The sequence below is a fragment of the Aptenodytes forsteri genome, unplaced genomic scaffold (genome assembly GCF_000699145.1).
Source record: "Aptenodytes forsteri isolate BGI_AS27 unplaced genomic scaffold, ASM69914v1 Scaffold104, whole genome shotgun sequence".
In the NCBI taxonomy this organism is placed as follows: Eukaryota; Metazoa; Chordata; class Aves; order Sphenisciformes; family Spheniscidae; genus Aptenodytes; species Aptenodytes forsteri.
In genome coordinates this window covers 1,972,444-1,996,321 of record NW_008795943.1, presented here as the reverse complement: position 1 = coordinate 1,996,321, position 23,878 = coordinate 1,972,444, and the positions used below count along the sequence as shown (strand labels likewise).

Sequence of the window (23,878 nt, the reverse complement as noted above, 5' to 3'; positions counted from 1 at the left end):
CACATTCCTCTTGAGACTGTGAGGACAGTGGTTGTGACGTGCGACCAATTGAATAGTTTTTCATTGTTGTGAGCATAATATAATCCCATTCTTGTCTGTGAAGCCTATTTACCTTAATTCTACATTGCAGTGTCACCAGTTCTGATGTTTTACCTTGAGCTCAAAAAAATGTATGTTGCACTTAAGAGTTGTTAAATTAACTTTCTTATCAAATTGTTACCATATAGAGATCAATGAACTTTGAAGCAAAGCAGCCTAGTCCTTCGGTTTCTTCTGTCTCTTCATATACTGCTTTATATGTGGAATTCAGTCTTGCAGGTTTTGTGATTAGCATGGATTAAAAGCTGTAGTCAGAACTCAGGTCATTGGTACAATGCTGGCAGTGCTGGAGTGATCATTGAAGTTGTAACGAATAAAGATGACACTGTTAAATGCCAGTAGATCAATTTACCGAGTGTGACAGCAAATAAATAATACAGCTGTCTGCCAGATGGACACACAGAGAAATTCATAGAACTTGGGTGTGAATAGCTAATAATTTTGTTTCAGAATTTTATGAAAAATTTATACTTGTTGATCATTAACCCATTTTAAAGGGAATTTATTTGGCTTAAGGAGCAAAGGTCCTCGGTAGCAAGTAAATAGGAGCAAACAAATAGTCTGTCTGACTTTGCATACATAATGTATGGTCAATTCCATGCCCATAAAAAATTCAGGTGAGCTTCAGCTCTCCAGGCAGCAGGGATTGGGTGAGACAGGATAGGATGGTATTGGCATAGCATTGATCTGCTTTCTGGACTGTTCATGTATCAGGGAAGGAAGCCAATGTACAGTATGTGTATTGCTTCCTTCAGTCAGATGGGACTCCATAATTTCTTATTGGGACATTCAAGCGGTAACTGATCAAGTTGTAAGATAAGTTGATTGTGGACCCTAAATCTCGTGGCAGTTTCCATTTAAAATATCTGTCCCAGATGGCTGTTACAGATGGGTGACACAACAGGTTTATTCTCTGTGAGTAATAGCCCATGGTTTGAATTCATGTAAAGCACTAAAGAGCTTCTGTTCTTTTCAGAACAAGTAAATTCAGATTGGGAGCATTAGGAACTGATAGGCTTTGAATTTTCAAAAATGTTGAGCGTGCATTTACTAGTTACTTTGCATGAAATTTGAGTCTTCAGTTTGCGTCATGTGCATGCACATGTGGGTTTGTGCACTTCTTGCATAAAGTTGTCCTAATCTGCTGAAGCATTTTATCTGCATAGGCATATTAAACAGTAAGATCAACCAGTATATTCAGTGCACAAACACCACGTGAGAGTTTTTGGTCCATTTCCGTCCGAGTGACAGCACCACCTCCTGGAACATATGCGAAGGCAGAGCAGCAAAAGTGAAGTCTCTTATCTTATACAAGTTATTCAGCTGGTTACTGAATAATTGCTATGGTATTGCATTATCTCCAGAAATGGATCCTAAGTTGCTGACCGTCTTGGATGAAAATGGAGTAACTATGGCAGGATAATTCCAGCTGCTGTGTGCCAGGCTATATTTGGTGTCCTTGTGCTGGTTGTTTGGGACTTCATGGAATGTTCCTGGTTGTGACAGACGCTGCAGGCAGGCGCTAAATGAAAATAAACAGTTAAGACCCTGCTGCTAAGCTTGACACTGTGTGACTGTGTGACCTCAGGCAGCAACTGAGCACCACACAGCCACTTGCTCACTCTCCCCCTGCACCGGTGGGAGGGGGGAGAGAATCGGAAGGGTAAAAGTGAGAAAACTTGTGGGTTGAGATAAGAACAGTTTAATAATTGAAATAAAATAAAATGGTAATAATAATAATAAAAGAATATACAAAGCAAGTGATGCACGATGCAATTGCTCACCACCTCCTGACCGATGCCCAGCCAGTCCCCGAGCAGCGGCCCCCCCGGCCAGCTTTCCCCCAGTTTATGTACTGAGCATGACATCACATGGTATGGAATATCCCTTTGGGCAGTTTGGGTCAGCTGTCCTGGCTGTGCCCCCTCCCAGCTTCTTGTGCACCTCCAGCCTTCTCAGTCGGTAGAGCATGGGAAGCTGAAAAGTCCCTGACTAGTGTAAGCACAACTTAGCAACAACTAAAACATCGGCGTGTCATCAACATTGTTCTCATCCTAAATCCAAAACACAGCACTGTACCAGCTACTAGAAGAAAAATTAACTCTATCCCAGCCGAAACCAGGACAGTCACATTAGTGATTTGGCACAGACCTGTGCTAGTGTGTAGTATTTCTGTAATCAAGCCTGTTATGGTCTTGTATGACAGGGGTGAAGGATATGTAGCCTTATTTGCATTTCAAAGAGCCTGCTAGGGGACCATGTGATGTTTTATGATGTCCTTCCATCTGTTGTACAAGAAGCAGTTGAACCAACACATTTCTCAGAGTGTAGGTACCAATGGAAAAAAAATCACATTCATGCTATAGTCCGTGATGCTGCTGTGTAGAAGATTAATTCAGGAAGCGGAAGCTTGTACTGCATGCAAATTCCAGTAAAAGATTTGTTCTTTTCTGAAAAAATGACCTTGAGCTTCAAGGACAAGCTGCCTTCATTGGTATAAATTGTCATAGATTCATTATCTTCTGTGATGCTCTGGCAACTAATTCTGTTTGATCTGGCCCTCAGCTTTTTTTAGGTTCGTTGCTTCATTCCCTTGGTAAAAGCCGTAGTTCTGTCATTTCTATCATGGAACAGGATCAGTATTTCATGTTGTAAGTACCGTTCTAATTAAGGACAGCTTTGCCTATTTGTCATCATGTTTCAGTTTCTTGAAAGGAAAAAATACTTGAAATTTCTCAAGTGGACCCTGCATAAAAAATAATACAGCATAAAGTTCAAGAGTAATTGAATTGGGGCTTGTGAGTATTTGTGAAAATGTGGGGGTTTTTGTTTTGGGTTTTTTTCTGTGCATGTTCTCTCTGAAATCCTTCCTTGGCCAGTCTTGAGTCCACAGAAATCTTCATGGAGATTTATTTTATTAGGTGTTATGCCAGGCTCTGCGTGAGCTCTTCATAGAAAAATTGTAGCACGAACCAATTTTCAAGGTGGGGAGAGACCATGTTGCTGTGAATGAGATCGGAAAGGTGGACAACAGTCTTCCCCAAAGGAATACAAAGGTCTGTGACACAGTTCTTGGAGTAATAGGGTAGAAGAGACAGCCAAGTCCCAAAGGATCTAAACACAATGAGATTTTAGACTTACTCTACACACTGCCAGAATAAACTTAGTTTGAATCAGTAGTGCCTCCTGATCATTTACTAAATCTGCTTACAAGGCTTCAGATGACCAGAATCTTTGGATTCCGGCATTGTTGAATTTTCAGAACAACAAGTAAGCTGATAGATTCTGTAGCAAGAACAATTGTTTTTCTTTTCCTTTTACAGAATTTTTTTAAAGGTACAGGTTTTTCTAACCCAATGCATCAACATTTTTACCTATTTTTAAGCAAGTTTGTTTTTCATTGATGATTGCTGCTGGGGTCATCTTAAATAAGTCTTTAATAATGAAACGAGAAGAAGTTCTAGAAATGCTGACCTTTAATAAATTTCAGGGTTCACCAATGAATTGTATGTTAGACCCATGGACACACGTTTTCAAAAGGTCAATTATGACAAGTTTTTTGAATTTGCATAATTATGCTTGCCACAGCACTTTGAATAAAAATAGGAAATGCTTTGCCCTTTTAAAGTATTCAGGTTTTCCTCTCTTCCTGTATTTAACTTGCTTTTACTAAACCATTCTAACATTATTCATTGAAGAACACAGGGAACACGGACTGACTGTGTTAGGAGCTGCAGGCTGGGAGCAGAAGCAGGGCTCTGGACAGGTAGAGGAAAGGGGCAGGCTGGACAGTGAAGAGCCTCTTTGCTCTGGCTCTTGTTCAGTGAAGTCAGGAGCTGGAGGAGACCCCTGGACAAGAGGCCTGCGTGAGGGCAGTGGGGAGGCAAGGTGGCTCTGATGTGGAAGAATTCAGACTATCTGGGTGAAAAGAGACTGAGTCAGGCACTGGAGAAAGGCTGCGGCAGGAGGCGCTGAATATGGACAGAAAGGTCAAGACTGGAGAGGAGTTAGGACAGGGAGCTGTGAATGGGAAGATGAGTCTGTCTGGAGACTTGAATCACTGTCTTGCTCCTTGCGGGATTCCAGGAGATTTCTTACTTGCAGGAAAATGCCATCTCCCTCCAGCAATGGTCTTGTGGACAACCAGTAGTTCTGTGGACAACCTACTACTGCTGCTAGTTAGTCTGTTGACCCAAGAGTCTGATCCTGCAGATAAGAAATGGGTGTATCTGCTGCTGCAGGAGGAATTTTCAAAAGTATCTTTTTAAAAAAACAAATAAATTAATAGTCTAAATTGGAGTAAGCTGATGCAGTGTAACATTAGTAGTATTACTTTAAGTAAGTTTATTAGGATATTTTATCCTAGAATTATTGTATCATTCAGAGTGCAGAGTGTCTTGTTTCTGAGTCAGAGCTGTGGTGAAGAAAGTGGTTGATGAAGATGAAGTAGCAGTAAGAGTGGGAGAATTGTTGGAAGAGGAAGGAAGCCTTAATAGCTGAGGCGGTGGAGCTTTGTCCTGGAGAGCTGTAATACTTCTCTGTCTTTGGGTTCTCAAGTTCCCTGCGGCAAGTTACTTAAACTAGACTTTCCATGGTGGGCTGCTGATGGGATGTTCACATTTTTTGTGTGCCCAGTTTGATGCTCAGAGATCTGATTCCTGGAAATGTTGAGTGTTCCTAGCTGCTACTGAACTTGGTGGGACCTCTGCTTGGAGCCCCTCAAGAGTTTCAGCAGTGCAGGCAGCATCATCTAGAAATGTCAGATTTAACTCCAGATGGTGTAGTAGGTCCTTGCAGCACACTGCTCTGCTGAAGTATTAGGCTGGATCCTAGAGTCAGGAGAGTGGTGTGTGTTAATGCAACCTAGGCCAGCTACCTGGTTTCTTCCACTAGAGCTGATCAGCTGAGGCAGCGTGCCATGGCTGTGTTGGCTCAGGAACTAACTCAATGAAAACTACCTAAAGCATCTCTGCAAGTTGTTGAGTGGCGCTGGGTAGACTTATCCATGAAGTGCTTTATAGTAATTCTTAAATTCTCTGAAAATCGGGTCTCAGAAATCTCAGTTAAAGCATCCAAAAGCAATGGAAGCATTTTACTTTAATCTCTTTGCTTTCATTTCCCATTTGTAAAATGACAATAATACTATCGTCTCATCTCACATGGGTCATTAGGAAAGATAACTTGTTTATGTGGAAGATAAAAATTCTGTCTTCAGAATGGGATTTGAATGATGTATGGCAAATAAGTCCATGGCTTCCCTCTGAAGAATAGACAGAATGATAAGCAATTTAAAAGGAAAAGGAATAGCTTGTGGAGTGAGCACCAGCCATTCTGTGCCCTTGGTGAGACAGATTATGAAGGGAAGTATTTTGGTCACGTAATTCTAGACCTTATACACATGGGGTGGTCAAATTAGTGTTGTTTAGGCAGCTTGAGTTCTGGCACTTCTTAACTTCGAATGCTTCAGTTTCCAACCTTAGCAGTTATCTTGCTGGATTGTGCAAGTGTAAAACATACTGCCATGTACTCTGAACAACACTGTCAGTCAAAGCCAATGTTTTTTTTTTTTTTTCCCCTGTTAAATTACCTAATGTTTTGTGTTGTTCTAGCCACAGTTACTTTAGACATTTTACATGCGTGGTAGTCAGATTGGTGAGAACTAACATGGGAGCTGACGTATTAATATTGCAGAGGAGAGCAGATCTGATAACATTTTGAATTATATATGGGGCTCCAGCACCTAAATGCAGGAGGCCTGGAGGCTCACACAAGAAAGCTTGAGGGAGCTGAGTGATGCAGAGTACTCGATTTTTTTGATGGTGGTTGTTCAAATAAGAAAGAGTGGAGGCTGTAAGGATGAATTTAATGAAGGTCACCTGCAGGTTCAAACAAAATATAGCCTCTGTGCTGCTGTGTGATGAACAGGGTCAGGAGTGTGGCAGTGATACTTGGCTGGTCTGAGCTGGCTTTCTGACCCTGTCCGAGAGTCCTGCCCTGTCCTAGACTACTGCTTTCCCCTTGGTGCCCTGATATCAGTAAGCTGAACAATGGAGCAAGAACTGGCTTTAAACCCCCATGGGTTATGTTGGTTGAAAGATTTATTTTTTCTCTCTAGTTATCTCTAGTTTGGTCTTTTGGTGGTGTAATGTCAGGAGCAGAGTGCCTGCCACGGTGCTGTGTACAGTGAAATCTGCTACACTGGGATGGGCAGAGTTTCAGAGCCTGCAGGGAGGATGAGCTGTACTGGGAAACCCACATTTTCCTTGTGTGTGAGGATGTTCAGCACAATACATCAAAGCCTTTTGGTCCTCTTAGTGGGACTGCCTAGATCACCTTTAAAATCCAGAATGCTTACTACTTATTGTTGTTTTTCTGGGAGAAGTCTCTATTGGTTTGAAGCTTGGTACATCGAAGGTTATTGAAATTGGAAAAAGCTGTTGTATTTTGTTTCTTCTGGTTGTGGACATGGGAACCCCTCCTTACAATTACTGGAGCAGCAGTGAATACTGCCTTACAAATGGGGTGATTTGGTGGTTGTTATGCATTTCCTCTAGAGTAGGAGAGTGGCTACTGAGAAAACAATTTAAAAATGAAATCAAAAAACTCTCGGTGATTCAGATATCATTTTTCCTTCTCACATTTCATCGCAAGGAAAGAATAAACAGTAAGAAAGCAAAGAAACTGTCAGTGACAGCATATGCTGCCCACCCTGTGCTGCGTGGCAGGAACAAAGAATTTTATTCCTGCCTTTTTTTAATGATTCACTCTACAGAAGGAAGAGGTAGGCTGTCATGTCATTTTCCTTCCGAAATACTGTAGGCAATTGGTTTTCAGTTCATTTGCTGACATTTATCGCATAAAACATGGTTTGCTATAGTAGTTATTAAAACCTGTTGGAAACAGTGGATCAGGTATTCATTTGCAAGAATGAGGCAGAGCAGATACAACCCTTGTCATCCGTGTAAAATCAGGAAGAATTACAGAGGTCAAATGGCTTCAAAGCTGCTTTTAGACAGTGTCTACTTGTAGCTGGGTTCCTGATACTTCTTAAGAAAGTGAAAGGCTCTGGCCAGCTGGGCACTGTAGAAGCAAGAGCATTCAAATTGTGCAAGATAATGTATATTGATATTTCTAAGGCAGATTCAAGTCAATTTTAGAAGGGATGACTTTAAAAAAAAGCTTGATATAAATTACTTGCCTTTGGATGCTTTGTGTGGTCTCCTGGTGGGGCAGACAGCAGACCAGTTGTCTTACATGAGGAATTCCTCTCCTAACTTCCCTGGTCATCCCTGTTGTGCTGCTACTGGAGGTTTTACCCCCCTCCAGAAACAGTGGGGCTTGGCTTCCAGATCCTGTCTGGAAGACGGACAAGGACTATCCAGAGCCAGGAAGCAGCTGGAGGTCAGGGTGGAAGTTTGGGGTTGGTGACAGAAGGGATGAATGGGTACCCATGGGAGAGTTAATTTAGGGAGGTTGGAGAGGCTAGAAACTCATGGAGTGACTATTCCTCATGCTGTAGAAAGAAAGAAAGAAGCCTCTGCAGGAGCTAAACTGCTTTAAATCTCGAAGAATGAATGTGATCAAAACAATCTCCTCTGTTTCTCCTTCCCTGCAACTGTCTGCGGTGTCAGATGGTTTTCTGCTCATCTGATGCCTGCTGTTACCGGCTGGTTCAGTTCCACCTGCTCTGGGACAGGCACTTTCCGCCTCCGCAGTCCCCTCAGATCCTGGTGGTGGTTCCCTTTCAAAGCAGTGTAGAGTATCCCAGGCAGAGACATGTAATTAAAGAGCTTTGAGAGAGTCAGACAGGGACAGAGAATTTGCCTGTGTTTATGTATCACTAAAGGAAAATCCTTATATCCTTGTAGCCAAGTTGGTTAGATAGGCTGGATAAGTGAGTGATAACGTGAGTGGAAAATTGTTTGAGCCACTGAACTCAAATTTGTGTGTGGTTGTTAGTGGCGTCCCTCTGGGATCAGCTTTTGGGCCAGTAGTTTAACATCTTATTCATGGCTTGAATGATGGGATGGAGCACACCACCAGCAAGTGTGCAGACAATACCAAATTGGGCATACCAGTGAATACACTGGAGGGCAGTGCTGCTGTTCAGGGGGACCGAGACGGGCTGGAGAAATGAGCTGAGAAGAGCCTCAGGAAGCTCAGTAAAGGCTAGTGCAAAGGCCTGCATCGGGGGTGGAATAACCCCTTGCAGTGGTACAGGCTGGGAGCTGACTGCTTAATAAGCAGCTTTGCAAAAAAGACCAGCCCCTGGGGGTCCAGGTGGACAGGAAGTTAGTGCACCCAGGCACCAAAGGCTGACTGCATCCCGCGCTGTGTTAGCAGGAGCGCAGCCAGCAGGGCGAAGGGAGGGATCCTGTCCCTCTGCCCAGCGCTCGTGAGACTGAGTGCTAGGTGTCTGGTTTGGGCTCCCCAGCACAAGGACAGTGGCATACAGGAGCAAGTCTAGTAAGGCCACTGAGGTGGTCAGGGCTGGAGCACGGACCAGGCTCTTCTCCGAGGTGCACTGGGACAGGAGAAGAGGCAACAGACACAAGTTGGAACACGAGACATTCTGCCCAGATATAAGGGGGAAAAAATTGCCATGAGGGTGGTCGAACTCTGGGAGCAGATCCTGGAGAAGGGGTGACATCTCCATTGTTGATGTTCAGGACTTGCTGGACAGAGCCCTGAGCACCTTGCTTTCAGCAGGAGATTGGATTAGAGACCTCCAGAGGTCCCTTCCCACCTATGTGGTTTTGCTCGGCAGCTGACGGTGTTAGCATGAGACCAGCTTCTTCAGCTGACAAGCACTAGCTTGTCACCCAGCCATGAATCATTTAGTTGTTGAACTCTGTACCTGATTTCACTTTCCCAGTGCCCCTTCTTTGGAAGGATGCTTTATTTTTTTATTACTCCAAACAATTTTAGTGCTAAAATATTTCTTTAGATATTTTTTTAAGCAAGGTGGCCTCTGGCTGCAATTAGTGTCCCATTGGAAGAACTGGTAGCATTATATAGCAACACTAAAGCAAATCGTTCTACCTCATGGCATTATTACCTTGATCTGAAAATTTCCCCAGGCTGCAATTTGTCACTAATATTGCCTTCAGCTAAACTTATCAATACAAAAAAAAGAGGAGTTAATAGAGCTGCAGTTCTGGAGTTGCCATCACCATTTTTTTGGGATGAGTTATTACTTAGTACATTTTATTGACCAAGCATGTAGAGTTCTTGGTCCTTGAAAAACGATGCAGTGGTTCATCACGGACTCCATAAATTGTTGGACTATGTAGCAGCAATATCTTAGTCTCCTCCACCATAAGAAAGGAAGGTATCTCTGAAACACAGTAGATACGTACTGCAGTGAAGTAGGAACTGCACTATGTGGCTTGACTGATATGAACACTTGGTTGTGACAGAAGGACTGATAGGATGATACTGAGTTTCACTGCTACTTTTGTGCTTTTGCTTGTTTTATGCTGTACTTAACATAATTTGAATGCTGTGACAGTGACAATGACAGTGACATACGATAATATAATTCCACCTGAGACAATGCAGCTGGAATTAATAAGCTGGAGAGACAAGGCTAGAGTGCTTTGTCATCAGTTGGCATTGGATAATTTTTTTTTTTTGGTGGAAGTGCTAACAAACCCAGTTGTGGGAGCAAGCTGCCCCAGCTCAGGTGATGCTTTGGGCCAGCACAGGGAGGCCAGGCAGGCTCTGTGGTCCCATACAGTGCTACGGAAAAGGTTGTATCAGCATCATATCTGGTGTCTGTAAGCTGAATGATGAAATTCCCATTTATCAGCTGGGTCAGCTGAGGCTGATGTGCAGGGGCATGTGTGGTGTGGGAGGTGTGTCTCATCTCCACATTCATATCAAAATACCCTCGTCATTCTGCCTCTTAGCCTTCCTTGGTAGGAGACTTCAGAGTGAGAGTTGCTTACTTGCTGCCATTCTTTGGTGATGGAGTTTGAAAGGGTCTCGTTGGTCCAGCCTAGTGGATCTTAACTGGAATATTGGGCCCTGAAGGAACAAATTAAATCTCAGGAAAAAAATGTTAAGGTGAGGAGCTTTAAAACTCATAACCCATCTCTTGAATTGTGCCTTGAAGCTAACAGCAGCCACTAGAGAGTGCAGAGCGTCTTTGCTTGTGGAGTCTTTACTGTTGTTGTTTTCATCCAAAAGAGAAATCAGTTATCGGCTTCTGACAGAAAAGGGACTTCAGGCTTGTCACTTCTCTTGTGCCAAAATATGGCTATTGACGAAGGCTGATCCTGAAGCGCCCCAGAGCTATGATGATCTTGTGATCTCTTACTGGGACCTCTGTTGTCCTGCATCCACCGCTGTATCAAAGACACTTAACCCATCCAGAAAGTCAAGCAAAACAGGACCACTGCATTCTCCAGCCTCATGCTAGTTAAAGAAGCAAACTACAGTTAAATTCATATATTGCTATGGCTTTGATCGCAACTGAACTGTTGCTGGAAAGCTGAACTGAACTCTGTTTTTTAGAGGTGAGAATGCAGCTCAGATTGGGAGGAGACTGGTAGAGCTTTTTTACAGCCTTGTAAAATTTAACTTTGTGTGCAGTTGGCCCGTAATGTTAACTCAGCTCTATTGGCAGGTATTTTTGTTTTTCTAAATAGCCAAGGAAATACAGTTATAAAATCAGCGTGTTACTCATGCTTTGCAAGTGGTTTCACATTTGTGGTTCTTTTTAAATATGTTTGTCGTTTAAAGGACTGTGTTAAGAGACTAGCAAGAGAAATGAATTGACATAAGGGAGACTGTAGCAGACTTTAAATTAGTAGTTTCTCTAGTCAATAATGCATATTTTAAAATGTGTGAAAATACCTGCGTGCATGATAGGCTATGATGGCTTGTCAAAGAAGAGCTAGGCTGGGAGAAACTGTATTCATATCAAGTTGGCAAGCTTAGACTAATCCGCATATCAAGTAACTTTTTAAACTCATTGTTTAACTAACATGAACATCTGTGATAATTCTGTGTGCTGTTGGGTCTCCAGTGGTGGAAGCCATTCTTCTTTATGTTTCTTTTTCTGTCTTTAGGCGAGAACTAAATTTTATTTAACATTTATATTTGTTACTGCTTTGAGGTTGGGTTTCTGTTGCCATGGATGCTGTACAAGCCAGTCCTAGTCATGATCTACATCTGGTGGTGCCCCGAGAGTGCAGGTGAAGCCATGCAGTGCTGTCCCTTGAAGCAGAACTGGGGAAGCTCTGGATGTCACTGCTCATCCAGTCCTAGGTTAAGGGCCACCTGGTCCTTACAGGCCAGCAGGCAAAGAAGGGAGCAGGGAGCTGGCAGGCACCTGTGGGAAGGTCTGCGCCAGCAAGGTGCTTCACTTGTGCCTCCGAGCCCCTGTTCTTGCAGGGAGCAGACAGGGAGGGAAAAGGAGGCTTGGGAGCCTTATGTGGCCTTTGGGACTGGCAGCCTGTGGTGTACTCAGTTGAGAATAGATGAACCCATACGGAAGAGCCCCCACACAAGTTTAAGACATCACTTGTGCACAACTTGTGCTACATAGCCCGTTATTTTGAAGAGAAAGTACTAAAGCTCAAGGGAAGAAAAAAAGCCAACCCTTTGGCTTAGTAGGTGTTTGCAATACAGGCTGATTTTTAAAAACAAAAAAGCGTTTCTCTGGCTTTGTATAAGGATAGTGTTTTTGTCTATTCACTGCCAAATGCAGGATAAGGACGTCAAGGACACAGTAGGTGGATATAATAAGCTGGTGGCAAGGATGGATGGGATGATAAAGGGGGGAGGGTAAAACCTAAAGGGTTAGTTCCCCTGCTGAAGTTAGTAGTCATAACACACACACACACACGCGCGGAAGGAAATGATCCTATGACTAGCACTTCTTCATGGTGTAGTAACATCCAGTGTGGAAACATATAGAAACCAGGATATTGGTACTGTTCAGAAGTGTAGCATCAATTCTGAGTTCAGATGAGTTTAAAAAGCAAATTAGAAATTGCTTGTTCCCGTTGATTTCTATGTGCGTTTTTGTGGTCTGTTAAAAATATAGGAAAATGGGCAAGTATATGAGGGAAAAAAAGAAAAAACTGAGTATGTATAATACTTTGTTTTGTGTACAGAAGCAGTCTGAATAGGAGATGAATAATGGTCTTTTTTTGACATCAGCTACATGGGGGTTCTGGTTGGCAGTACAATATGAACAGCTGTCAGGCAGTACTGTGATACAATTTGGTGCTTTCCTTTGAAATGCTCTGGCTGAGATTTCTCTACGGTAAATTGTGATTTTTGGTACCTACTGGATGTGCTTTAACTGAGCATATATTCAGCTAAAGGTACTTAGTGCTGCCTTAAAATTTGGCTTTTCAGGTATGCCAAGTTAGGCATCCAAAATCAGTGGTACCTTTGGGGAAGAAAAATGCATGCCTCTTCCATTCTCATATATCTTGATCTTGGCTGTTAAAGTATAAAACTCGCACTTCAGTCTTGTTTTTCCATTCTCATACATCTTGATCTTGGCTGTTAAAGTGTAAAACTCACACTTCAGTCTTGTTTTTCCTGATCTTTTTTTCCCTGATTTAATATGTGCCATTTCCACAGGGAAAAATGCAAAGTGGTCCACTCATTGACCTCTTCCTCTGCAAATGAATGTCGTTGTTAGTACATCCCAGTTCATTGCCTATCAATGTGAAAGCTGTAGTACAATTTTTATGTGCCAAATGCCTCATTTTGTTTGCTTTAAATTCCATTTTCTTTCAGTTTCATTTTAAACAGCTGTTTTCTAAATCCCTCCACAAATAGCAATTATGTTTTATAATGATGATCTTTGTCACTTAAGTTTTTAACTAGTGGTTTGATTCCCTGCTCTCAGCAATGTGAAACTGAGATAGCTCAATTGAAGTTCGAGCTGCGGAGGAATAAAGCTGGTGTTGGCGAGTGGAAGTGTCACATATTTTGTTTTAGGTGTCGGAGGTTTTGCACACATCCAAGCATCTGGGATTACACTCCTCCACCCAAAGCTGCTGTGTTTTTATTTTATGTATTTTATATTCTGCAAAAGATCCAAGTCCTGTTTTTCCTTACAGTCTGCACCACAAAAAAACCCAACCACATTACAATTCCAAAAGAGATGATGCTCAGCAGACACAGAAATACCTGCTTCTGGAGCCACAGAGGGCCTTTCCCCATCCCTGCTAGTGTTTCGGTCAAGGTCCCTATGGGGTCCATAGCTGGCGGTGGGAGTAGTTCTCATCCACTTCTGCCATCCAGGAGACTTTCTGATCCACCTGCCTTGTAATGGTTGGGCTGCAGTGTTTCTCCTGCTCTCTCAACCCTCAGCGATATTTCACAGGCAGAGAAATTACTTGAGTAGATCTTTATTTGCCTTGTGGCTAGAGGCTGCTTATTGGGCTGTTGGTTTTTGCTTTTCAGCTGCTTTTACTTCGCACTACTCCAGCGTGACTTTCTAGTTTTCAGGCCTATTTATTTTTGCTTCAGCCTTCAAGGGATATATAGGAATGTCTTAAACCAGCTTTGCTTCTGAAGAAATCACAACGTGGAACTGAATCTTGGAGCACTGAGTGTGTCCACCTACAGTGTTTTTTTGTCCTAGCCTGAGACATTTAATATATCAAGATTTTCTCTGTTTTTTGGTGAAAGGGTCTCAAAACTTAGCCCTGCTAAAGTGCAATTTGGGCAGTATGTGCCATTTTACACCAAATGTCATCCACCTAACAGCCTGCCTGCTGAGAGGCTCTCATTTGTCAAGGTTTGCTTGTTTTTTTGGTAAGGGAGTTTTGTATTGGTAGCAGAGATGAAGCTGTGCTGTAATTTGTTTATTTCATCTGATGCTTGGTTAGGTCTCTAAAGCCTTAATCCCAGTTATGGTTTACTTCTGGTAATGTAAATTGTGTAACTTTTTCATGAGTGTTTACCCCTTTCTTTGCATTTTTTGGAAGGAACTTCTCCACTTATCTTCTCTCCTGCAGTTGTTAGATATTGAGAACTAGTATTCAGATTACCAAAATTCAAGTTGAATAAAGCCATTTCCTATTAAACAAATAAAAGTATGAAATAGTCTCTTGATACTTTCCCCATATAAGCTTTCATACTAAGCCAACTCTGTCCAACCCTGTCTCAAGCCTTGAGTCATACTTCAGAGATGTTGGCATTTGGAGTGAGGTTTGCAGTGATCTGGAGTCCAATGCAAGTTTTCTATCTACAGTCATACGTGAATAGGTGATGAATCAGCAGTATTTTGTCTCTGAGCCAAGAAACATAATTTATTGCTGAAAGACCGTTTTTTGTCTGTCTAACAATAAGATGATTTTCTGACTATTTAGGCAGAGCAATTTTTGATTAAAAATACTTTTGCCAGTGATATGGTAGTTGAATTATGATCTGTGGGCATCAGAGATTAAATACTTGTTGCAGGGAGCTCTCTGGAACTGAGCCTATGAAAAGGATCCATTATGCTGCAAAATATTAAATATTGATTTCTGTAACAGTCTGCAGGCATCAATGAATTTAGCAATATGCTAGTAAATAATACGAAAAAGATATAATATCTCAACAGAAAAAGTAATTACAAATATGTTTAATGATTTTGGTGTGAGTTAGATCTGTGGATACCAAAGAGGACTCAACTTTGGCCTCTTGTTGAGTATCCAGAACCACCTAGAAGGTAGCGTCACCTAGGACTTTTGCAGCTGAAGTTCCCAAAGTTTCCTGAGTTCCAGGAGCTGCATTGGATGCGGGATGTTTGGCTTTGGAGACCACAGCCGCGTGTCAGAGGAAGCACGAGGCTTGTTCTTTACAGAGTTTGCATTCTTCTGCATCACTCTGAGGTTTCCTGGCAGCCTGCTCTGAGACAGCTCAGTTAAGCACAGTTTAGCCTCTATAGCAAAGCTGTTGCTTGCGAGTCATTTGCACCGGTGATGGTTTCTTTACAATAGTTTGGAGAAGTTGTTACTGCAAAGTGTTTGCTCTCAGCATTCATTATGGAATTACTTCTCCACAGAGATTAGCAATTTGAATTTGTCATTACTTTTTCTTTCAGTGTAAGTATTTTAGAGCAATAACTTCCTCCAGAAGAGTGAAGGAAATGGATTTCATTGTCTTAATTTTGTGTGGAGGGAAAGACAATTTTCATGTTATCCCTAAGCATCATTTAGATATCCACGTGAGGCACAGTTTTGACTTGCTGCTTCACTTTGTTCATGAGACAAAATTAATGCTCTTCTGCAGGTGTTAGTCTTTAAATTTCATTAGGAGGCATGACAACATCTGGGTCCTTAGGTCAATGAAAATGAGCAGGCAGCTTTAGTTGCAGCTTGCGAATTTGTCTTGCATTTTGAGAGGTTTATGCAGCAGCAGAAGTGGAACTGCTCATCGCATGTAAAAGCATCTCTTTGTGAACTGTTGTTGGTACTAAATGACTAAGAAAAGCTACTGTATTTGGGGAAAATGCAGAGGTACAATTTGGGCTTTGGTTTCCTCAATTGCAAATACAGCTGAAATACCAGTTGTGGCGTGACTGCAATGAGTGACCTAAGAAAATGTACGCCAGTGACCTCAAAGTCACAAAATGCATAGTTTAGTTAAAGAACAATAAATGCTCATGAGAAGCTTGAGTAAAGGATGAAGTTGGGGGAAAGAAGCTGGCTGATAACAGATAGCTGTTCATTTGCGAAGTGCATGTATGTTTGAGTGGAAGCCTGTCACCCCTGGGTCATGTGGAGACTGTCCTTGTGACCAAATTCATGGCATGCAGACATACAATCCATTGTCCTATCCCTGTCTTGAATGTTTATTTGTTTTTATGGTTTTTACTAATGTATCTCAAGGATATTTGTAGTACATTAGTTTTTATTGTGTTCTGCTTTATTCTCTGTGCTGCAGTAACATCAGTCTTGCAAGGCCCATATAAAGGATGGCAGAGGATATTGGCATCCAGGAACAGTGCCTTCAGTTCCTCAGGGCAGAAACTCATGTTGGCTATTGCAGGCTACCTAACGCTGTCACAGCGCGTTCCAGCTAGGCTGAAAACTGTTCTCCTAGGATAAGCGGTATAGTCATCCCGCTACTGATTTATGGCTGAAACAATCTAGCACACAGTTGCTGGCCTGGTATTTCCGAGGATGGTAATACCTTAGTGAAAGGTGAGGATGCCATAAGTAGATGAGTCAGATGAATGCTTTCAAATGAGCTGTTCAAGTTTTGCATAACTAATGGAGCAGTTAAAAAAAACAAAAAAAAACAAAAAAAAAAAGCAACCAAAAAAACCCCAAAATGCTAAAGATCCTGAAAGGCTTGAGATTAGGAGACTGCTCAGAAGGCTTTGATTGTTGTTAAGGTCAGTTAACTCCAACAGATCATTTACAGGTTTGGTGAAGTTTCAGAACCATATCCTTTCAGTTGTGGTGTGAAAGCAAGTGGCATATGGCGCTTTTAACATTCAGGAGCTCCTCTAGTGAGACTAAAACTAAAGATGATGACTGTGTTTTTACTAAGATTTTTTTTTAAGGCTTAAAATGAAAAGCTCTCCATTCCAACCTTCAGTCCTCTTTAGCTGTCACAAGACATGTTCATACTGCAATCACACGCAGCTCATGACCACATTACAAAGCTACTTTAAAACCAAGTAACTTAGTTGTTGCCTGAATATTTAATCAACTTTTTGGCTGGGTTTTATTGCAAGCATCAGATCCCATAATGTAAGCCGTTTGTGCTGTAGATATACCTATGAAAAAAAGGAGAAAAGAAAAAAGGAGACAGAAACCCATTCTTCCACCTTTCATATACCAGCTGAGCTTGAAACTAGCAGAGTCATTAAGCGTAATGCTAAGTGTCAGTTGTGCGAACAAATGTGTAATAATTGTATTTTGGATCCAGTAGTGTTTTAGAACAAACTGCTCATAATTTCCAGCAGTTACTCTTGCAAAGTGCGTTCCTTTCTTTGATTTCTTTATCTTCAAGTTATATCTGCAGAATAAAATTGCGAAGTCAACTTCTGCTTTGCAGTTACTTAAATTATATGTTATGTAGTAACTAACTAAACCCAACAAAGCTAGCAGAAGATAGTTGTCTATATAAGGTGAGTTTAACTGGTACTGACCTGGTCCTTATCATTCTCTTTGAAACCATATACTGTTTGTGTGTCATCTTAAAAAGTTGCCTTTGGCATCAGATTGGTGTTAAAATTGTTCATTTCAAATATATGGCCAGTACTGAAATTGTTAAAGCTGGTAAGCTCTGATTTATACCTGATTTGTTCATCTATCATTCTTTCCAAGAACTTTTGTTTTACTGATATATAAATATTTAGTCTTGGAATGTCTCTTTCTCCATATACGAGTGTGCATACATGTATGTTATGTATATATTTATGAAAAATGTATAATTCGTATAGCTAGAAGATAACCTCTCTCCTTCAGGTGATCTCAGGTAAAGGGAGGGATTCCTCATGCAGCGGATCAGACAATTTACAAAATACATAACATTGTTAGAGGGAGTTCTTCCATGCTATTTCGGAGCATCAGAGATCATCTCAGTTTGAGTGATCTGAATAAGGGATGAAAGGTTTTGGGGAAGGAGGCAGAGAGGACTGGAGATACTGGAGTTCTGAGTTTTCTACAGGTGTGGGAGCAGCATGGGAAGGAGATATGTTGGACTAGTGGAGGTACCTGTATATCGCAGTTGGGGTCATTACTATTGAATATGAGGAGACCCAGTCAAAGACCAACTGTGTAAGTTTTAGCTAAGAGAATGCTGTGCATGGCCTGGAAGAGAAGAAGGTGTTTAGACCTTACAGCCTTGATAAATGTGAGTGAATGGGTAGATGAAAAAAATACTCTTGGAGAAACATAGCTTATTTTGGTAGTCAAGAAGCGTAGAAGATTTGAAGATGGACATGCATCGAGGCCTTAACATATCAGAATTATGGCTCTTTGATCCCTCAAAACAATATGGAAACTCACATTTATGTATGTAAAAGCTGAGGGTGTTTGTACATTTGGGGTGAGGAATAAATCAGTGATGCTGGGAAGTGTTTCACATCATGTTTCCGTAGCTGGTTTTGCAATGTTCTTTTAAAGTAACCTGCTGTTGTCCCATGTACCACTGACACTCTTTTTGTAATTTAGACCAAACACACATTTCATTTAGTTCACAAGTGACCAATGTTACCTGATTCTTTCCTTTGTTTCCTTTCCTTTAGCTGTTACAGCTTCTGGAGTCTGAAACCATGCAGCTAGAAGCCTTTCTGGAGTGGAAGCAACTGGAACCAGTTTATTGGCAGTGGATGGTAACGAATCAAACTAATTTCAAAGGGTGCAGCTTTCTTGACTCTAACAAATAGCTGACCACTTCCAAAGGCCCCTTCCCACAAGAATAAATGCTGCAAACCAGCTGTTCAACAGCACTTCAGAAGAAGGGGAAAAAAGCCTTTGGTAAAGCAAGGAGCGTTTTCTTCGTTCTCCTTCATCCCTCTGTTTTTCTTGAGCAAGAGTCACCCAGCTAAGCTGAGGAATTGCAGGGCAGAGTGGCAGAATTTCATACAGTTAACACAAATGAAAATGTCTGATCTTCATCTCTTTAATGTTTTTTAAACGTAGCAATCGTACATTTTGTTAAAATTAAATGGCTTTTCAGTAGAGGGCCTCTAAGTTTTATTGCAGACTTGAGAACAACTAAATTTGCAAGCAGCTGATATTGAAAACAACTTCATTTTTCCCAGCCAAATAATGTGTTGAAATTGCCGATTTCCCCTTGAACTGTGTTGAATGATCATAAGAAAATCAATAAGCCTTTCTCTGTGCATCTTACGATTTCTCAAGTGAGTGTAAACAGTACCATCCATCTCACTTCTCTCTACAACTTTTGCCCATTCACAGTTGCTGAAAGTAATTCTTTAGAGCACCACATTAGCTGTATGAGTTTACAAAATTTTGAGAATCAGTGAGCTGACTGTTAATTGCCCATATGCCTTGTTCTATGCTAAAAGCAAGGCAAAGGAGTGTAAAATTACCTCACCTGTCTTGAAGAGTACTTCCAGTGCAGAGCCATTCAAATTGCCATTAGTTATATAATGGTTTTTGCTTTACCTGTCTACCACCTTATGGCTGCTTGGAAAGCATCAACACTAGCAGAAGCCTGGCTCCAAATAGGCAAAATGTAACTGCAAGTGTTACGGCATTTCAATGTATCCACCAAAACCTTTGCCTCTGACATGTTGAACAGTGTGAGGAGTATTGTGAGTGTTAGTGTGCTTCCTGGAGTTAAGTCCTAAATAAATACTTGCAAAAAACCTGACCAGCACATCTTTTTAAATTGTTCAACAGCCTGGATGGCGAATTTGCCTTTTTCTTTTGTTTTGCTGATGGTTGTTGTTCCCGTATGCTGTAGGATGTATGGGAGTGAGATGTGCTTTGAGGATACAAGTAGTTTTCCCTGTCCGCTTCACCTGTGTCTTGCATTGCTGATCTGATGGATGGGATGATTCTTGCATAGCTCCTGCCAGGTCTTCCTGAGGGTTGTGGGCAGGAGCATGACAGAGCATGACATAACTACAGCAACTGGCGTGACTGCAGTAATGTTACTTTACAATTCTGTCATTTAATGAATTTCAAATTAAAAAAAAAACAACCGAACAACAAAAACCCAACAAAACCCGAAAAGCTTTGTTTTATTTCCATGCAGTTTGTTAGCTTGTCAGTGCCCAGAACATGTCTGCATTGTCATGAGCTGGGCTTTTGGTCAGCATGAGCTGCTGGCCTCAGCGCTGCTTTGTGCCAATCTGCAATGCTGATGCTCGCTGAGAAAGGAGGTTTTGTAGGGTGTCTTTTGCCATTCCTAGCTATCTTACAATGTTATTTCTTGTATGAGCTTAAAAGTCTCTTGCTGTGAATTAAGCCAGAGTTTTTAACCTACCTGCAGAGAAGAGAGAGAAGGGGGGGGGATATATTCCCATCCTCTTTATAGCAATCTTTTATATAAGTGAAGGCTGTTAGCATGTCACTGCCTTCCCAGACCCCGTTGCTAGGCTAAACAAAATTGGTTTTCTTAATGTCTCCTTGTAGGCCATTCCTTCAAACTTACGATGGTTGTTGCTGCTCTCATATGGGACTTTCCTTCCCATTTGTGTTTAACTTCAGGTGCCTCACCCGTACATCAGTGTTATGGTCAGCACTCTTCTATCATGGAGACTTTTGTGTTTATACTTTCTAAAATGGTACTTGACTTTAACAGTATGACACTGGTGACTCTTGGTTTTCTGACATCTCTTCCAGCAGTGTTGCTGCTGAGCCAGTAATTATGCATTTGGTTTTTCCTTGCCCATGTGTAGACCATGCTGCTCAACTGCTGAATTTCCTCTCACTGTTTTCAAATTACTTCTCCAATTTTTAAAGATAATTTTGAATGCAAATTATGCCCTTAAAAGAGATGATGACCTCTCCTATTTAATGTCTTCTTGATAACAATATGGAAATAAATATTTAATGCTCTTTCAGTGAGGAGGCCTGCGTCCTTTAGTTATGCCCTGCTACCCTGGCTTGAAAACTGTGTGTTTCTACATAATCTGTGCACCACGGTGTATAAATACATGCATTTCAAGGACTCTGAAGTTTTTTGGTATTTTTTTGAGTATTTCAAATAATGGTTGCTATCTCCAAAGGCAGTTGCAGAATTAATTATAGAACCAGCTAGGTGGTCATGGTCAAGCAGAGCTGACAGAGCTCCTGACCAGCCTGGAGCAGGGATCTCTTGGGGTTCCTCGCCTTGTAGAATTTTACATGGGCACAAGTGATCCCGTGGGTGTTACAACTTACCGTGCCACATAGCAGATGGGGCTCTCCTGAACAGTGTAAGCATGTATCTCCATCCTGGTCATCACTTTGTTACAAAAAGCCATGGAAGTGCATCCAACCTCAGAGTTTGAGGGGAAGGCGCATATCTAGAGCTTCTGCGGTACTGATGATCTCTGTCCAATGAGTGTTACTTTATGCTGTAGTGCAGTGGAGAGTAGCTCACAGTATGCAGTGCTTTCTAAAATAAGCTAGGTTAGCAATGTAAGTTTCCTGTTAACTTAGAAATATGTTATAATGAACTGAGGACGTTATCTCTTAAAATAACTCTGAAATTGTGGAGTAACTGTATACTGAGATGGCAGCAGTGAATTCCTAGTTATGAATTACCAGGACGATGTGTGGGGAAACCATTTTAGCTCCTGCTGAGAAGTAACTTTTATTGTTTTTCCTTTAGGAAACTGTGTTAGATAATATGGCTGAAGAGGGAAATATGAGCGAGTCCCAGGACGCTCATGTGGAGAAAAGCAGGCTGCCAAAGGAGACCTTGTGCTGCCCCTGGGCCGACAGTTTGACTGGGCAAATTGACAGATTATCCAGAGATCTAATGACTCTCCGTGACCAACTGCAAGAGCTTATAACTCACCGAAAGGCTGTGTGGTGTGAGAAGGTAAGGCTTTGGGTGGCAATCTTGATCATTAGCAACTTTTAAGATGCTGTATTTTTCAGCTGTCTTGCTACGGCCCATCCTAGGGCAGCCTCCCTGTTGCTGCTCTGTGTCAACCTTGCTGCAATCTCGATGTCAGATCTACTACAGTTACTTGTCTGTTTATGCCCACAGCATGCCAGGTGCTCTTTCAAACACAAAGTAGGCATCTGTCCCAGAGAGGCAGCATGCTGAAACAAAATAAGTGTTCTTTTGGAAAGGAAGGCATCAAAGGATAGAGGTTGCAGAGGAGAGGAGAGAAAGAGAAGAGAAGGAAATCATGGCAGCCCCCAGAGGGGACAGAGGCAGCAGGTTGAAAGCATCAGTAATGGTTACAGTGAGAAAAATAAAGATAGGTATTTGCAGGGAAAGGAAGGTGGGAGAGGCCAGAGCTTGTCATCTTTCACTGAGTTAGTAGTCTTTGAAATGTCTGATGGGGGAAGGAATAAGAAGGATTTGAAACCTGTGAAGTGAGAGAAGGTACTAAGCACAAGATTTGGTGGAAGAACAGACTGGCTGTGGGAGGCTGGCTGCGGAGGAAAGCAGGTGATACGAAGGAAGTGTACATGGTATTCACTGATATAGGGATGGGGAGACACTGGGAAGCACCTGGAGGGGGTGGTGGGGAATAAATAAAGGAGCTGTTAACGTAAATGTAGAAGGTGAATCTGAATATTAACATGCTGGCACAAGGAGAAGATAAGATGAAGATGCAGGCATAAAAACTAGTAATTTTTTTCAGTCATCAAGAGAAAAGAAGTATACCAGAGAATCTATGAAACCCGTGGATGGAGAAAAAGTGAAAGAAACACTTGCGGCAGATAGAGCAGTAACAAAAATGCTGTATAGCTATTCTATGTCTGTGTCAACTCAGGAGAGGGGTTTTTTTGCTTGGTGTTTTGGGTTTTTTTTTGGTTGGTTGTTTTTTTTTTTTAGATTGAAGTGTTGGTAGACAGGATTATAGATCAGCTGACAAAATGGAAAGTGGCATGTTGTCAGATCAAGAGGTATTTGCCCAAGAGTTCAGAAGGGTCTGGCATGGAAAAAGGGTGTGGAGAGCTGATCACTCTCTCTTCCACTATAAGGATAAGGAACTCGTTAGGATCAGTTGGATTGAGATGGGCACAAGGAGCTGCTACTTTACACGGAGTATGGAACTTCTTCCTACAGGACGCTGTGGATATAAGCAGTGTACATGGATTTGAAATCCGTTGGACACATTCCTGGAAGAAGAAATCCATCAAAGACAAATATACAGATATGAATTACAAGCTTAGAAAGTTGCAGGAGTACAAATCGTTGCCAACTGGGGGAATATTCTGAGGAGTTATCTCCATATATTTGCCTTTGTCTTACAGTCTTCTCTAGGCACTTGCTGTCTGTCACTGTCAGTGATGGGGTACTGGATTAGGCAGGTCTCTAGCGTCATCAGATTTTGTTGATTTTATGGCAAAACAGATATGACTGTTGTAGGACAACTCAGACCTTGAATTCTAAAAATGAAACTTCCAATGCATGATTTCCAAAGCAAGATATGCTCTGACTCCTCTTATATATAACAATATATATGCTGTTAAATATTATAGAATCATAGAATCGTTTAGGTTGGAAAAGACCTTTAAGATCATCAAGTCCAACCATTAACCTAACACTGCCAAGTCCACCACTAAACCATGTCCCTAAGCACCGCATCTACACGTCTTTTAAATACCTCCAGGGATGGCGATTCCACCACTTCCCTGGGCAGCCTCTTCCAATGCTTGACAACCCTTTCGGTGAAGAAATTTTTCCTAATATCCCATCTAAACTTCCCCTGGTGTAACTTGAGCCATTTCCTCTTGTCCTATTGCTTGTTACTTGGGAGAATAGTCCAACACCCACCTTGCTACAACCTCCTTTCAGGTAGTTATAGAGAGCGATGAGGTCTCCCCTGAAACTCTTCTTCTCCAGACTAAAAACCCCAGTTCCCTCAGCTGCTCCTCATAAGACTTGTGTTCTAGACCCTTCACCAGCTTCGTTGCCCTTCTTTGGACACGCTCCAGCACCTCAATGTCTGTCTTGTAGTGGGGGGCCCAAAACTGAACACAGTATTCAAGATGCAGCCTCACCAGTGCCGAGTACAGGGGGACAATCACTTCCCTACTCCTACTGGCCACACTATTTCTGATACAGGCCAGGATGCCATTGGCCTTCTTGGCCACCTGGGCACACTGCCGGCTCATGTTCAGCCGGCTGTCGACCAACACCCCCAGGTCCTTCTCCAACA

The 23,878-nt window shown here is 41.9% G+C and overlaps 1 protein-coding gene across 1 annotated transcript in view; it reads left to right on the top strand.

The window, feature by feature from the left end:
• CUNH14orf80 (chromosome unknown C14orf80 homolog) overlaps positions 1-23,878 on the top strand; it is an 82,767-nt gene that overhangs the window by 37,260 nt on the left and 21,629 nt on the right. Inside the window, exons 7-8 of the mRNA XM_009285354.1 lie at positions 18,320-18,406; positions 21,364-21,576. Of these exons, the coding sequence (XP_009283629.1) occupies positions 18,320-18,406; positions 21,364-21,576 (300 nt within the window). The remainder of the gene's footprint in view (positions 1-18,319; positions 18,407-21,363; positions 21,577-23,878) is intronic.